The sequence below is a fragment of the Sinohyriopsis cumingii genome, chromosome 3 (assembly GCF_028554795.1).
Source record: "Sinohyriopsis cumingii isolate HCF-2022 chromosome 3, ASM2855479v2, whole genome shotgun sequence".
In the NCBI taxonomy this organism is placed as follows: domain Eukaryota; kingdom Metazoa; phylum Mollusca; class Bivalvia; order Unionida; family Unionidae; genus Sinohyriopsis; species Sinohyriopsis cumingii.
Window position 1 is genome coordinate 129,777,311 of NC_142963.1, and position 17,787 is coordinate 129,795,097.

Below are 17,787 nucleotides of genomic sequence, written 5' to 3' on the forward strand. Positions count from 1 at the left end.
GACATGTGAGATTGAGGTACATGTGCTGTTGCCGTACCTCGTTCTTTCTTTTTCCGCTTAGCCATCGGCATGGTAGGAATGATTTCCCACGAATATGTTTCTATCACTTTAATCGAGCGACACACATAGGGTATATTCTATAATTAAAGAGCGAGAGAGAAACCGCCACACCTCATTTGACAAAAATGACTGCAATTTTCCTAACTCGGGGGTAATTTATTGAAGAAAAATGTGGTTTGAAAGTTTGCGTCCATTATCTTTTTTTGTTCGGGGACGAGACTACTGACATGGTATTGTAAATCCTGCATCCGAGAAATGACCATGTGCAACATGTTTTTGTTTATTATAAATGTCTCTCTTCCGTGGAGTAGTTTATTCATAAGTTATATTTTATTAAGATGTTCTTTACTTTCAGTCCCATCGAAAGTTTTCTGCACCACGTCACGGCTCCAAGGGCTTCTTGCCCAAGAAGCGTAGCAGGACCCACAGGGGAAGAGTAAAGGCATTCCCCAAAGATGACAAGACTAAACCGGTTCATCTTACTGCATTCCTTGGCTTCAAAGCTGGAATGACCCATATTGTTCGTGAAGTTGACAGACCGGGTTCAAGTATGTTTGGAATTTTTGTTTTAAACTGTCTTTAATTGCTTGCGCCGTACATGTTCAAATATTTAATTTACTGCGTTTTTGTAGTCCAAAAATGCCAGACGTCTACCTTAATATTTATGTTGATGGAACTTGCGTCTTTCAATATTGATAGTTAGTTATTCCATGTTCTGGCGGGTATCAGAGCCCTTATTTTCAGGAATGTTTTCCACACATAGCTAGGCACAGTATCAGTGCTATGTGTTGCTGCGCAAATAACGGCCTTGCATAGTGTATTCCCATGTCTGTTGACATTGGAACAAGCAACGCTTCAGGAATATCTCGCACACTTGGCAGCCCACTCTTCCACAAATTGATCTGTAATTTATATACTTGCTGTGCTGTTTTTATCCTTTTGGAATTGAAATCTGACACAAGCAAATGGACATGTTTTCATGTTCGTTGACATGCAATTGAATTTGTTGAAATGCAACGGTAGTCGAGGTATGCCGAAGTGCGTTCTTCTTGGGAGATATGTTTCTTAAAGAAAATATTGCTTACAGTTCCAGTAGGCATAATATAGTTTTATTCGTTTCGTTAAAGAATAATATTTCAACTTACCGCTATTTTGGCATTCCCAGCTTCCATCGCTTTCCAGCCAACTGAAATGTAGGCCAACGAAACTTGAAAACGGGTCATTTGCTTGTGTGAGAATTATAATTTTGGGGGAAAGCATAAGTAAAGTATGACCAATACATAAAAACTTTTAATTTGTATAAAAGTGCCGATGTGGGCTGCCAAGTGTGTGACATGTATCTGAAAATTTTACTTCGATGTCACTAGACGTAAGATAAACAACTTTACAACGCTTTCATTTGGACAGCAAGACCTTGACGCCTATAGCATAAATGTCATGGACGTGGTCTTGCATTGCATTACTTACTCTGACTCCCTTTTCCTAATAAATTCAAATCCCCCACAAGCAAATGAATGTTCAGTTTCAAGTTCTACTGGCCTACACACAAGTTAGCTGGAATGCGATGGAAGCTGGGAATACCGAAATTGGTTAAAAGGTTGACAAGAATATTGAATGAAACAAAGCTGTCTAAACACTCTTCAATATTGATCTATCTTTATTCATTTCATTAAAGAAGTATACTTCCACTTGACCAGATTTTGACATTCTCCACTTTCCAGCCAACTGAAATGTAGGCCAACAAAATTTGAAAAGGGGTCCATTTGCTTGTGTGAGAATTATTTATTAGGGGAAAAAGTCGGAATATGTATAATTCTGACTGATTATGAGTACTATTTGGCCTGAAATGAAAATGTTCATCCAACCTCCCTAAGTTCTTGTTCTGGTTGCATGGTCATACCAATGCATTACTGCATTAAAATGGGATCCATGTGTTGTGGGTATTTGGCTGAAAGGTCATGTTGGGTGTAATTTCAGGAATTTGGAAGATCTCTGTAAAGTGCATTTAATATAATGTTTTATACATCAGACTCCAGGTATTGGTGAATGTAAAATGGTAGTTCAATTAAGGTCTTAAATTGTGACTTTCCACTGCAGAGTTTTATTAAAGACAAGTATTGTTTATAGCTAAGTTTGGTACAGCATCATTGATGCCACTCCTGACTATTGTTGCTTCTGGTCTTAGACTGTTGTCCAAAATGAGGCTTATTTTTCAGGACCTCATTTGTAAATAGAAAATGCAGTTCTGTATACTATAAAATCGAAGGACTTGTTCTGTCCTTGCCTTTTACTTTTGATTTTTAAAAAAAAACAGCTTTTCTGTACAATTTTTTAAACAAAGATTAATTTACTGGTTCATTAATGCAAGATGAAACCATGAAACACACGTGCAGCCAGCCCGCTTTCTGTCAGTTGCATTTGAGCATAGTAGCAGCAGAAAGTTTATTTTTGCCAGTTCATTACTAACAATCGTGTTTACTATTTTTCGTATGTAAACACGTTTATGATTTTAAATTGCCATGTAAAGAAAAGAGATGCAAGGACAAAATAACATAAAAGGAGGAATCACAGATAATGATTTATCATAGTATTCTGCTATTTAAAATTAAATGCTTAAAAAGGATTAGTGTCCAGATAGGATTTTGGGTTTGGGAAGCATAGCCCGCACAAACTTTTGGCCTGGTTAATTGATCCTCCTCCTTCCATTAGTATAGGTTTCTTGCCACTATGCCTAATCAAGTAAAAGGATTGCCTTGGATCTTGACATGCATTCATTTATCGGTCCTATTGGTCGTAAATGAAAACTGCCAATCTGATGTCCACTAGGGTTACCAACATGACGGTCTTAAAAAAATGCATATTGCATTTCTTCTGAATTAAAAGTAATATTGATAAAGGGTTTTCATCAGAAGACGAGTTACATAGAATGAAATGGTTTCTTCAGCTATCTTGAAAATGTCACCACTGCTGAAGTTATTGGTGTTGTCAAAATGTGGTTTCACTGAATGCCATGCGCTAGACCAAGATGTGCACCTTTATGGCCAAATTTGAAATTCTTGATCTTGACATCATTGAAGAGTATGAAAGGTTCTTTCAGCTCTAAATAGTTCAAAGAAAGAAATTATCTTGGCAATTCTTTTAAGCTCTCCCCTCCTCTTCTTCCCCCCTCCCTTTAAAAAAAAGAAAAATGTTGAGAAAGGGTGTAAAGCCCCAAACTAAATGTGATGTATAATTCTTTGTTTTACTGAGACTTGCTGAAAAATGCTTTCTTTGGCAGTTGGTTTGCAAGGCTGAATTGATCAGCATTTTCTTCTTGGCCTTCCAGACCCTGAAGGCTTTTCTGGCCTCAAACTATGAACAGTACCACACATGTATTTTGAAAAGCTTTTCCGTAGATTCCAAATTTGGACACATTTTAACTTTATAATTGAAAAGAAATGTAGGTGAAATGTACTGATTTTTAATTTTAACTGTTTTGTGCACCTTGGTGTTTTTCACAAGTTCAGACCTTTGCGATCAATTTTCTTTTAGGGTTGTGTGTATATTATACACAGTAATTATAACTGGCATTTAAGAGGAAGGTGCAGTTTTCACTTCCCAAAATAATTGGCAGTGAGAAATCCTGTATTACAATCCTGTATATGTTATGGTTATGATTTATGCTTGGCTGCCTCTGTCTCTCCATCTCTCTCCCTCTCCTCCCCCCCCCCCTTTTTTTTCTTCTTCAAATTTGATATGGAGCTTCCAATGTTATCAGTGGAATTCATCTCTAAATGAAATGTGCAGATGTGCATCCTTGTAAAAATGTTCAAGTACATCATGGTCTCTTGGCAAGTGTAACGAGAACTTTAACATCAATCAGTGTTAAGTGTTAAATCCCATTTAAGTGTTGACTTACAAAATAATGAATGGAGATGACACTATTTTGGGAAATTTCTACAAGGTACTCTTCAATCCTAAGGATCGGGTACCCGATTAAAGGGAAATTGTTAAACGTGATTCTGACCTGCTTTTTTGAAGGTTCACATATGCCAATCCTCAAGAGAGGTATAAGCATAGTTTGTTATGAATGCAAGTGGCAGAAAGTATAATCTGAGCATAAAAAGAGCAGTCTATGTATATATTACATGCCATAATTACAAAATACTGAATTATGTACCTATTTATTTAACGTGCATTTTCATTTCTGCTACTTACCTGGGTCAACAGTTAAATAATTGTCACAAATTAGCTAAATCCATGTGGATTTGTTATTAATGCAAGAGTGGTCACAAAAGAAGTGGATAAATTATTCATGGATAACACTTACTTAAACTACTCAACATGTCATCAGTAACTTTTGCGATTAATTGTAAAGTCCACAAATGATGACTGTTATATCCTCGACTTTCCATGGTTCGTCTCCTACGGATGGTCTGGTGCAACATGTTTTCACATTTAATAAAATCTTTCCTGTAACATTTTTCAGTCATGTAACATCCAACAATCACATCGGTACAGCCAGTTTTTTTATGTCTGGCACCATTTATTTTCAATTTAGACTGTTCCACTATGTCTGTAGTATCAAAATAGAATGAATCTGTGACAAATGGTTTCACATTCAAGAATCCTATTTTCTTGGCACTGTTTCATGTAAAATTGATGCAAAAAATTACCATATTTACACATTCAATTTTTATTTTTTTCAGTGTTATTAAATAACAAAGATTTCCCTTCTATTTGAATATTTCATTGAAAAATTCCTTTTGTATATATATATGTTGCTTTTTTTTTTATAACCTGGTACAGGTAGTGCATGTTACAGTTTCCAAATCTTTTGTGTTGCCTTTGCCATGACAAAAACATAAATGTCTTTGGTTTCCCAATATTAAAAAAATTGCAATAAACAAACATGAACGGCCCTGACTTTAACAGCTAATATTCTCCAGGGCCACAAACTTGAGACAAATATGTCATTAGTTAAACCAGATATTTATATTGTGCTTTCTTTTATTTCAATTTTAGTATATGTTTTTAAATTTTATTTAGTTGAATATTGCTTAATTACTGTTGCTGTCGATGAAAGGTATTAACCAGCTAATGTCATTGGGATCTCAAGACAAGTGTTTAAGTCATGGACAGGCACAAGGTTGTGAAGGTCTAGCTGTAAATACCAGTTTTGATTCTTATATAGATTGAGCAGGGGAGGTAATTTCCAGGGTACAACAAATGTCACACATAAAAGTGAACCAAAACTTTCCACAAGCAACGAAAGCAAAATTGCAAGAGAGTTCGTTTTGCCTCAGTATAAAAGGTAAGATGCCACATTGTGCAGAAATTTTGTAAAAATTCTTTCTTTTTTTTTCATTCCTCCTGAACAGAGGTCAACAAGAAGGAAATTGTTGAAGCAGTCACGATCATTGAAACACCTCCTATGGTGGTGGTTGGTTTGGTTGGATACATCGAGACTCCCAAAGGACTGAGAACATTCAAGACCATGTGGGCAGAACATCTGAGTGAGGAGTGTAGGAGACGCTTCTACAAAAACTGGTAACTATTGGTAGAACATTTGTACAAGTAGATTTCATAATTGCACAGCATCAAGGGGCAGAATTTCAATCATCTTGAATGAGAACTTGGTCTTAATGACACATTTACCAAAAATGGAGAGATAAGATTTATTTTAAAAAATTAATTTCAAAAACTTCTTAATGACACTCTAATGTAGAGATAGTTTTACCCTGTACTAATACTTCCACTTTTGCTTTTTCAGCCAAACCCTCCTCTCAGTAGCAATAAAGCTGCCGATGAGGGTATTGAAACTCCTTAAATTAATGGCTCCTCTCAGCAAGTCGTTGGCCTGTTTAGTTACTACTTGAAATTTTGGGAAAAAAATGTTTGACCGATTCATTTATGCAAGCGATTCTTGCACCTATGGTTTTTCTCAAATCCAAAAAGCCGATTGTTACCCATTTTGTTCATAACCAAAGGATTATATTGAATGAGGTAGTTTTGTGCCCACATGCAGATATTATTTCATTTCAAATGGAAATTCTGTGTTCACAGGCTGATTGCCAATATGCTTTCAAAACGCTAAACTAAAATAAGGCGTTAAAAACCTTTCCATGTGCATTGATGGACCTAGCCATAGATTGTTTAATAATTTAAAATTTTCCCTGATGCTGTATATTGTGCAGGCTGGGGATTTTTTCACATCAACCGTCTTAACCCTTTCATCACTAATTAACTTTGGGATCATCGAGTCCTCAACACTAAGTAACTTTGGAGTTGTAAAGCAAAATGACTTGTAGATTTTGAAATAACATAATTTTGCCAATGTTAAAGATATCTGGCTGTATTAGATATCAAAATCGATGTTAAAAATCAAATTTTATGACTAATTGACTAAAATGTGCATTAACTATTACAACTGTTAAAATGCAGTAGTAAACAGGTAAAATACAAATAATTATCTACTTACCTCTTAGAAAACTTGGAAAGTTCCCAAAACTTGTTCAATTGACCCTAGATGTACTCGTGAATAATTCCAGTAGCAACACCAGTCTTTCTTTCAGGTATTTGACAGGTAGTAGCTTGTCAAATTTTAGTTAAAGTTAATTGGGAGTAAAACAATAAATTTCACAAAGCTGTTTTTCTTTTTATCTTCAACTAAGATAAAACTAATAACACCATCACAATAATTGAATTTATAGAAGAATCTATCATTTATAATGTCTGTTCATTTGTCACCTGCAGACTACACATGCAAGTCTTCACTGCCAGTAATACACCTTTGTATGAATGCCCACAAAACAGGTGCTCCTGGGATTAACACACAGTGGAATTTTGCATTTGTAACACATCAGTGTAGTTTTGGAGCGCTTGATGGGATTATGTCGTAGACACACCTGGATGACTGGCCTTGTAGTTTTTGTGCTTCTTGTTGCAGACTTCAGTCTGTCAGCACTCCCACTTGGCTCAGGCCAGTGTGCTTTCTCATCCAGTCTTTCTTCATCAATGTTCAGTTGTCTTGGTCTTTTGAAGGCTCTTTTTGCTTGACTAGTATTTCCAATCAGCTTATGGGCTACATCCATGCGAAATGACAACAGGTCTCTTGCCCTTTTTCTGGGTATATTATGATCCGCAACTGTACCGTCCAAGACAAAGGCATTGTACAATGAACACACTCAATTTTATCTCTATCCGACGATACCATCGCATGGTTTTCTTTTCTTTATTCAATCTTGTGTTCTGGTCTAACCTGTCCACACCTTCCATGTATTTGGCATAATATGTCACTATGTGTACACGGAAGCCGAGTCCTTGTTCCATCTTTATTCTGCCGCTCGGTGGTTTGATCTGCTACTGGTCGGTGACATGATGAAAGATAGTAGACAATACTGCCTTTCCAGTAGGATGCTAGCAATGGCCCATACATGAGCCAGTCTGATGATCCTCTACACATTCTTCTAGCAGCAGTATTTGATTGTACCAGGGCTGTAGGATAATCTTTACGATTTGTTCTTATTGTTCCACACAGGTATGTTTTCCGTTTGTACAGGTAATCAGCCAGTTGAGGGCTTGTATAGAAATTGTCGGTGTATATGTCATAGCCCTTTTTCACTTGGTTTGGTAAGAACAATTACCACCTTAGATGACAGACCAAGGTCTCCATTCACAACATCTGCATTTTTTCCAACATAAACGTAAAAATTATAGTAATATGACGTCAATACATCTGCCAGAACCCATATCTTTATTCCAAACTTAACCGGCTTATCTTTCATGTATTGTTTCAGGCTCAGTCTCCCTTTAAAAGGTACCATTGCTTCGTCGGCTGTAACTTGTTTGTGAGGGACATATTCAGACTGGAATGCATGTCTTAAATGGTCTGACAAATATCTCGCCATGTGTAATTTGTCTTTTGCAACACACGTCACTGAAGTGCAGGTAGAGTCTGATCTGAAAAAATGGATCTCTGGACATAACTTGGCCAATTTTGGATCCCAGAAGCCAGTGCCTATCACTTTCTGACCAATACATTTCATCCCTGGCAAATTTCATGGTGTCCATAATAATTAAAATTCCATAAAATGCCTTGATTTCATCCAAGGTGAGATCTGTCCACACACCTGTATCGCCTCTGGCACGTTTGATCGTCGCATTTATATTCGTCAGACGGATAATGTTTCCAAAAACTTCATCTGAATAGAATATTTGAAAACATTCCAAAGCTTTCCTGGAGTCATCTAACACTCAGATGGGTCCAACTCTCTCAGAAAACTGTAACAAATCATTTTGGTTTTCCAACTTCGACCAAACAAAAGCACGTGGAGTGTACACTTCCTCCTTTTCAAAACCTTAAAAGTCCTCTTCATCGTTATCACTGTCACCTACAAGTGCATTCCACTGCCTCTCCAGACACCTTCTCTCATTTTTATCCAACTTGACTAGGTCGAAATCCTCTGATACTTCTAAATCCGATGCTTCACTCTCATCTGATCTTTTTTCGAATTTTTGATACAAATTTCACCATTCGGTAGAGTCGTTAAAATTGCCTACTTTGTTCGATATTTCTAGTTGTATACAAGCTAAACTCACGAGATAATCCAAATATAATATCTACATTACAAGTAGGAAGTTATTAGAGTTATCCCAAAATTTATATAGTCTGGTACTACAACGTTTGAGAAGAACACTGCCCCAGACTGGTAAAGCTGTCCATAGTGTTTGGGGACTTACTTGAAAGGGTTAAAAAAAAATGTAATGTGAATGTGATGGATTTGACTTTGCTGTAAATAAAGTTGACAAAATGCGATGAAGATTAAAAAGCAAAATGACTTCACAAAGAATTGTTTATTGCATGAAAAATCACCAGTCGTGCATTGTTTTTTTTTTTCTTTTTTTTTTTCTTATTATTATGGGCAACAAATCGCACTTGTTCTGTTTAATCCTTTCGGTAATGCAGATTTGAATGAGAACAAGTATACATCACATTTCTCGATTTAAATTTTACTTTGGTTCTGTTGCAAAAAGTGCTTCCTAATGGAATTCAATATAGTAGGCAGAGTTCTAAATCTGGAGTTGTTAAATGCTTGGCTTGCATTTGGATACTTTAGAAGTAGAGCTGATGAGCCAGGCTAGTGTATTCCGGCCTCCGCTCATGACATTGGTCATGATGAGACTGGAATTTTTATTCTCCCGAAAGGTATCGTTCCAAGAAAAAGGCATTTACCAAGGCCTCCAAGAAATGGACTGACGAGGCTGGCAAGCGAGAGATTGAGAGAGACTTCAACAAGATGAAGAAGTACTGCAAGGTCATCAGAGTCATCTGCCACACTCAGGTACATCTTTCAGCTCTTAATCATGGAAGGATCCAAATAGATTTTTTCTGGGTTCTTAATTCTGTAAGAAACATTTTCGCCATGTAAGAATCCAAACTTTAATGTGTCTAAGGCAGCAAATGCAAAATGGTTTTATAATGGTTCTTCACTATCAACAAGTTGTATTACGCATGGTGGCTCAAATTCCAAATTTTAAATATGTATTTGCAATGACCCCACACCCCAACCTAATGTCCAGATATGAACAATGTTGTGGGAATATTCAGAGGAAACGGACTGCTATTCATATTGAGCCTAATTTGTAGTACAAATTGTTGCATCTCTGAGCTGAAATGAGAAATTGTCATCCTTCATTATATATTAAAACGATATCCACTGTATCAATACAGGTTTGGGGACTGGTTTAACGAATTACAAGAAGAAAAGTTGATTTTACAGAAAATTCAGTTCTTGTTTATACAACATTATATAATTTTGAAGGTCTCTTGTCAAAATGTAAATTAACCCTTTTCAAAATGTTTTTTAAATGATGGATTTTTAACCAGATCGTCTTAAGGAGATTACGTTGTTTGAAAAATTTTGTTTGGGATTTTATTGGCACAGATAAATTCAGGGTTACACTCTTTTCATTCCAAGACAAGATTTTAATTATTTTTTAAAAATTTTTTTAATGTACCGTAATAGGAAATGTTACTTTCTATGAGATGCATATGCACGCATATATTCTTTAGAATTAAAGGTTTGAAAAGAAACTAAAACTGTGTGTCAAGTATGTTGTTCACACTTAGCAACATAATGCAGCAAAATAATCAAATTTGTTGTGTGATACATATTGAGGTTTTGTACATGATCATCTTTTTTTAACTTCATTGATTTTGGATAGCCATGAAAGAGAAACATCTTCAGATTTAGAAAATATACGTTTTATATTCTAAGATGTTCTTTAATTGCATTCAGTAATGGTCATATGTGAACCTTGAGAAAAGTAATTTCATCCTGGAAATTTATCTTTAGAAAAACTGGGAACCATGTAATATATGTACAGACATCGATCTTGAGTGAAGGAAAAGTGCTTGCATATGAGATAAATGCAGGAAGAAGAAATTAGGTATTGAATTGGGTGAAATATGCAGGTACGCTGTAAAGCTGTACTGATTAATCGATCATACTCGTTGGGCCGATTATTGGAACAGTTGATATCGGCAGAGATAAATCGTGCCGATGTAAACAAATTTCCAAAATATAAATTTAATCATAACATTCGTCTTGACATGGCTTTAATTTTAAATCAGAATTAAATAGTGGAAATTAAGGAATAAACATTTGGGGGTTAATTGAAAGACAGTATATTCTTAAAAGTAAATACTTTTTAACACGCCGTTTACTACCGCTGATTGTCTGCTCACAACAAATTATCAATACCATGCATGCACTCATACCAATCACTGCAGCCAATGAGGCCTCGTATGGTTGTTGAACTTCCAGCATGCACATTACAGGGATGGTCCTGGCTTTTAAAAAGTTGTCACCCAAAAAAAATCGCCAATCTCAATATTTTGTTGCCAGAATAAGTAGTGAATATATTTCCAAGGCTATTAATATAATAGGCAATGAAAATTGAAAAAGATGGAATAGTTATTACTTTATTGACAGAAGCAATACATATTACAAAATAAATCATCACATGACTGTTTTGCACTACTTCCATGGTCTTTGCATTGCGCATCACCGTTAGTGCATGTCTTAACTGTTGTCACCCGAAATAAATGCATTATCAAATGTAAAATATCCACTTTCCTACAGTCTGTCTTTTTTTAATAGAAACATGAGGCAAATCTATATTATGTACATCATTTTCCAAATTTATGTTTTGTAAGGAACTTTACATAATGATATTTTGATACTAAAATCCTACGATTGTACTTTGCAGTGTAAGATAAGTGATGTATAATGTGAACGTTGATTTCACACATTCAGGAATTAAATGCCCTGGGGGCCCCCCCCCCCCCCCCCATTTTTTTTTTTTCCTTTTTTCTTTTTAAATATATGTTTATTATATTTAAATTTACATTGTATGGCTAGCTTCACAAATGTCCTTCTCCGTCAACCATGAGTTCATAAATATATTTTTGCCACACTTGACATGCTTTGGATGTTAGTGGATTGCTTCCTAAATCCCATGAATGATCACTGAAGGCAAGTTATGATCTCTGTTTCCACCAGTGAAACAGGAGTCAACTTGACCTGGCATTATTGTACCGTATATAAAAGCATTGATTACCATCATTAAAAGAAGGACTGAACAAACATCACTGTGCCCAAAAAAAACTAATTCGGAATAAATGTTATTTAATAAAGCGTTTTATTTGCATATTTGAGTTAACAATAAGAAATAAAGTGGGATATAAAATGTGGGAAATAGTTATCATATGTATGGTAGCTTGAGACCACATATGACCTGTTGACATAAATCCGCACCCATATTAGGCATTGTTGTAAAAAAAAAAAAATAGGCCATGGTTTCTTGAAATAATTGATCTTGTAATCAGTATCTGCATAATCGGCAAAAAGTGACATCGGTACAAGTTTAGTATGCTGCATAGTGCCCTCCCACTGAGGTAGTATTGTTGTGATGATGTCCATCTGACTGGTACTGGTCTTGTGCATGCCTCCTGAAGCTGAAACCTGGCCAAGTGAATGTCCAGTTGCTGGAGCACATTGTCAGGTGTATAGACTTTCACTGTTTTTTGATGTGAAATATTAGAAGTTGATACAACAGACTGATTTTTGGAGTTGTTTTCTAAACATACTTCACATTCCATTTGTATCTTGTAGTTTACATTTATTTGTAGGGTTTCATTTTGCATTTTTAGAACTAGTTGGTACCACATTAATAACTGGCTGCTTATTTGTAGTCATTCCTGGGTAACTGTAACCAAATGACTTAATCAGAACTCGTTTCTCCCTTCAGACCAAGCTTTTGAAGAAGCGTCAGAAAAAGGCCAACATCATGGAGATCCAGCTGAATGGAGGAACTATCTCCCAGAAAATTGACTGGGCCAGAGAACATCTGGAAAAGCCCATTCCAGTCAAGAATGTATTCGCACAGGACGAGAACATTGACATCATTGGTGTAACCAAGGGTCATGGAGTCAAGGGTATATATATACAACTAAGTGTTGCTAATAGTGTTCGGGTAATTTCTGTCAGTAATTAGTTATTTAAACAAGAACTTGAATGTTTGGGGGGTTGGAGATTGGTCTAAAGGAAATTGGATATTTTGTTCCAATAAACTGTTTTTTTTGAGGGGGGTAAGCTTAAAAGGTGCTGTGTGTGTGTGTTTATATATATATATATATATATATATATATATATATATATATATATATATATATATATATTCATGACAGGAATAGGTGCTGTGACCGTGATGAAGAAGCATGGAATATAGCCCCTGCCAGGGCTACTGAAACCACATGTAGAAATTCCATGTGCTGCCTTCCTTCTGATGTTCAGTATCCTTGTTTTACAAACTCCTGTTTAGATGTAGACAAATTTTTCTTTTTATATTCTATAAATCCAAGCCAGTGACTCCACTTAATTTTAGCCTGGAGGGATCTGACCATAAATGTTTGTAGGTTCCAAGGACAATGGGCATATTTAGAGATCCTGCATTTGCATTTTCAAAGGTTTTGCATATCCAAGTACTGGTTGTGAAACTAAATTTTATTGGTACATTGGGCTTAAAGCAAACAAGTTTTACAATGCTTGGTTTAAAAAAAAACTTGCCACTGGAAAATTCCAGATAGTAAACTTTCAGCATGATTCATCTTCAGACGAAATTATTAGAGATGAGCAAGTTTTACTGGAAATCCATATAAGTAAAATTTTTGCAAAAATAATGTCGAATATATGTGTCGGCTGTAATCCTGGCTGGATAGTACAGGTAGGATGCCAAATTCCCTGCACTTGCCCACTCAGTTCATTGTTATATTTTATATAGAAACAGAGAATCATAGACAGATTTTTTTTTAAAGCTGATTTCTTGTATTTGATCATAGATGAAACAGTTCTTTATGCAGAGTTGAGTAGAGGTTTCCGACTTGATTGTCGACAGGCACGAGACAGTGAAAACCTTTAAAAATTTAGGTACTGAATTGAAATTTGATTTTTTGCAAATAGTTATGGCCATGGGTTTCGGATTGGGAAGGGTGCCCTTGTTGCACCTGTGATTTTTCAATCCAGGTATGAAGTTGCAGTGTGTAGATGGTTGAGCCACTAAAAGTGCTTAATTGAAGAAAAAGAAAAAAGATGAAATGCAAGGTCTCGTCAGTGATGTTTGTATTTGCAGGTGTGATCAAGTTATATTTTTTAGGTTTGTGCTTATAATCAAGTTCAGACCTCGAGTCATTTTCATACTTGGGATTACATTTCTGTCATGTATATAAAACTGGATGCTTACGTGTATAAGACATTTTCAGTTGGCTATATTGGCCACATTTGCAGAAGGGTCTGATATAGATACAAGGCCAAAACAGTTCTACAATGAGAAGCAAGTGTTGGTTATAAAACTAATAATTTTTAGTCAGAAAAAATAAATTCTGTATTTTTCACAGGTGTAGAAAGTCTACATTGTTTGACATTATACAACTCTTTTCTCTGGTAATACAACCACTTTCATGCAGCCTATATGGTTACTGCTTCATGACATGTGGGTCCACAGGTTGAGGATTAATCAGATATTGCTTTTTGGTGAATTTTCTTGGCTGATAGAGGGTGTGTGCGGCTTCTGGACATGAAATTGTGTATAATAGGACTTAGGTATTGTTGGAAATTGGCTAGAACACGCGTCTGTTGTCAACCCTGGAAGACCTCCAGGAAAGACAATTTGAGGAAGTATGTCCTGAAAAGTTAAGTTATTCTTTCAGGTGTAACTTCTCGTTGGGGCACTAAAAAGCTTCCCAGGAAGACCCACAAGGGTCTGCGCAAGGTAGCTTGTATTGGAGCTTGGCACCCCAGTCGTGTCCAGTATACTGTTGCCCGAGCAGGTCAAAAGGGATACCATCACCGGACAGAGATCAACAAGAAGATATACCGCATGGGCGAGGGCATCCACACCAAGGATGGCAAGGTTGTTAAGAATAATGCCTCCACTGACTATGATCCTACAGAGAAGTCCATCACTCCTCTGGGAGGCTTCCCACACTATGGAGAGGTCAACAATGACTTTATTATGCTCAAAGGATGCTGTATTGGACCCAAGAAGAGAGTCCTTACTCTCAGAAAGGTAATGAGACTGCTTTTGTGTTGGCCTTTCTTTTTCAGGGTTATTTATGAAGAGTGCCAACAAGCCTCCCACAACCATTTCTAGCATGTCGTGTTCAGTTGCTGAACAGGCACAGAGGGAAAATAGCTGTTTATGGATTTCCAACTGGCTAATTGTGCTGTACTGGCCTCCAGTAGATTTGGATTGTTTTGAAGTTTTTTTGTTTTTTTTTAAATATACCTCAGTGTGTAGTTCGAAGTAACAGTTGGGCATCTTTAACATAAGTGACCAATAGAACAGATCAAGACACCTGTGCATGTGCTCTCCTATACCAGTTGTAACCACCATGTGTAATCTAGATAATCCTGTTTTGATTGAGTCGTAATATATAGATTCTGTCATGCTCATTGTAAGTCATGGTCAAAATATATGGTGTGATGACCATGAAGCCTTGAAAACTGCTTAACAATATTACCTGGAAACCGTTGTTTTTATAACATCTGCCATCATAAGCATGACAAAAAAGTTTGTAAATAGCATCCAGATGTCTCAAATTTTGACCACCTTGTACTTTAGTATTAGCTGGATGTTGGCTAGGAAGGCCTTCATGGTCGTCCAGTCTTGACCTTTTTTATAACGATAATCACTGAAAAACATTTCCTTTTCCTCAACTTGTCCAGATAGTTCATTAAGGTATTAAAGTTGAATATTGCTTGCTTGCATTTTCAGTCCCTGTTGGCAACCTTTAGAAAGAAGGCTATGGAGAAGATTAGTCTGAAATTCATTGACACTTCCAGCAAGTTTGGTCATGGACGCTTCCAGACCATTGAAGAAAAGAAAAATTTCATGGTAAGTTATTGTTTCATCTTGATTTTTTAAGTTGTTTATTTAGCTCCAGTGGTCATTGACCAGAAAACTTAAAAGTCATCTGATGTTCATCCATCTGTCATTACCATGGATTTTTTTTATTGCTACAACCTCTTAGGTGATTGGAGGATTGCCTTGAAACTTTAAACCTTCATCCCAAGGTCTGGTTGTTCCTACATGAAAATCAAGCTGCTCTTCCCTTCAGTATGACCATAACATCTGCCATCTTGAATATTATTCCTCCTCGCCCTGATTGAATGGTCAGGTCAACATGGATGTTTCTCATGAATGCTTCTTGGGACTATTTGGCACTGAACAAGAATGATCTGATGTCCAGTTTGGCATCTTCATCAGTCCTTTTGAAAATCTTCTTGCTATTCCTCACAGAAAGTTGACACGTTTTTCACCAGAAGACTTATTTTCATGCCCAGTTGGTCTTGAATGAAAATGGTTTCAGGTTTGGTCTCCAATATGGCCACCGTGGTGTTTTTATTAGAAGACATTTTTTATATCTGGTTGATCCTTGATGCAAACTGATCCTCTGTATGGCCACATTGGTGGTTATCTTGAAAATGTCTTGTCAGTCATGATCATTAGATTTGTGATGATGCCTAATTGTCCTGAATGAAAAATCTTGACAATCGGATGTCCAGTAACTAATTTTAAAGTGACCTAAGTGGAAAGAAAGAGTTGGTCTCATTGAGATACTTGATATTATTTTTCAGCCAGAAGTCGACCAAAATTCTAATGTTGCAGGTAGTACCATCAAGCTGGATATCTCCCTTGGCAAAGTGATGTTTAAAAATTTTGTGAAGCTTTGACCAGGACCAGAATCTGGAAGCAAAGACTACCTTCTCTATTTACAGTGTTGCAACTGTAATGCTTATTGTTGCTCTCAGCCAACTAAACTTGTAGTAGATAACGATACATCAGTGCTTAATATGCTTTTTTCTTTACCTTTTCAGGGTCCATTGAAGAAGGATATGGTCAAGGGAGAGGCGTAAAGGTCAACTTGCAATGTAATGACCCGTTATCCCTAATAAAGAAGCAGAGAAAATGTCTTGTTCCTTCATTCTTGAAAACAAAAATACAACATATGCTTTTTGAAAAAGTTCTCAATTCAGTATTTAAAAAAACGAGTAGTAAAATCTGTCATCAAAAAAGCGAAAACAGGTTTTGTAGAATTCAGGAAATAAAATTGTATCTTTGATAATGTTGAATAGTTCTGTTGGATCTCCAAAAGTATGGTGCATTCCAAGTTAATTTTAATCTTGAATGTCCCTATGTCCCAATATTCATGATGTATGGCAACGATATAATCTGGGAGGTCTTTGAATGAATTCACAATAATCTCCATATCTGCCAAGTGTCCCATATTTTGGACCTGAATACATTATTTTTTTATTTTTTTGCACTCTGTTCCTTTCTGACAGAAATGTATCTCATAATATGATTGGTTCATTTGAAATCGAGGTTACCTGCCTGTCATCTGCCATATTAGATTTTGCAAACAGTTTCCGTATCAGTGTATCTCATATTCGTAATGTTCAAACTTTCAGTACCATTGAATAGGAAAGCAGAATATTCATAATTTTCTCCTAGAAAGACAAGAAAACAGAACTGGAATTACAATTGTGCCTTCTTGTTTAGATTTATGAAAACGTCTAGTAAAGGAGATAACGTTTTACAGATTGAGTAATGTGATTTCGCTTTTGGACACGCACGTGTCCATGAAATACAAGTGCACGAAAAAGCTACTACTCGGTCTAGCTGCTTCATCATCCCCAGATCCGCATAAGCTTGCGATATGTTAAAAAAAAAAGAGATAACCTTGATGTAATTCAGTTTATTACATTTCTTGTAGAAATTAACCTTCATCTTAATGTTGCTGGCATATTATTTTGCACACATCTGCCAGACAGTAAAATCACAAAGGATTGCTCGTGTAAAAAAAAAGAAGAAAAAAAAAGTTCAGTAAGAAAATCGCACAGAATTCATATCATCAATGATCGAAGGTACATTGGAATATAATGATTGCGGGGCCATAGCTGACCTTGAAAAATGAATTTGACCCTCGAGGCCTTGAAACTTCAAAATACTGTCTGGGTACCTTAAAAAGCCTGGATTTTCTTGAAACTGAAAGGAATTGTTTGTTTTTCAGATTTAAAATTTAAAGGAACATTTTTTTTAAAAGCCAGAACAAAACGATCTCTCGCTAAGTTTGTGCTTGGAAGGAAATTTGTGCATTTTGAACTTAAATTGTACACAGCC

At 36.1% G+C, this 17,787-nt stretch overlaps 1 protein-coding gene across 1 annotated transcript; it reads left to right on the forward strand.

Annotated features, from left to right (window-relative positions):
• The first annotated feature begins 5 nt into the window (after nucleotides 1-5).
• Nucleotides 6-16,573, forward strand: LOC149803838 (large ribosomal subunit protein uL3-like). The gene is made up of 8 exons (XM_089953656.1): nucleotides 6-72; nucleotides 416-608; nucleotides 5,421-5,589; nucleotides 9,248-9,383; nucleotides 12,355-12,541; nucleotides 14,312-14,670; nucleotides 15,379-15,498; nucleotides 16,482-16,573. The coding sequence occupies exons 1-8, from the start codon at nucleotides 70-72 to the stop codon at nucleotides 16,518-16,520; spliced, it is 1,206 nt and encodes a 401-aa protein (XP_089809782.1). The 5' UTR covers nucleotides 6-69; the 3' UTR covers nucleotides 16,521-16,573.
• Nucleotides 16,574-17,787: the final 1,214 nt, after the last annotated feature.

Bases quoted from the DNA above. Each gene is read 5' to 3' on its own strand.
- LOC149803838 (XM_089953656.1), top strand. The intron at 9,384-12,354 runs GTACATCTTTCA...TTCTCCCTTCAG, and splicing joins GAGTCATCTGCCACACTCAG to ACCAAGCTTTTGAAGAAGCG. The intron at 12,542-14,311 runs GTATATATATAC...TTATTCTTTCAG, and splicing joins CAAGGGTCATGGAGTCAAGG to GTGTAACTTCTCGTTGGGGC.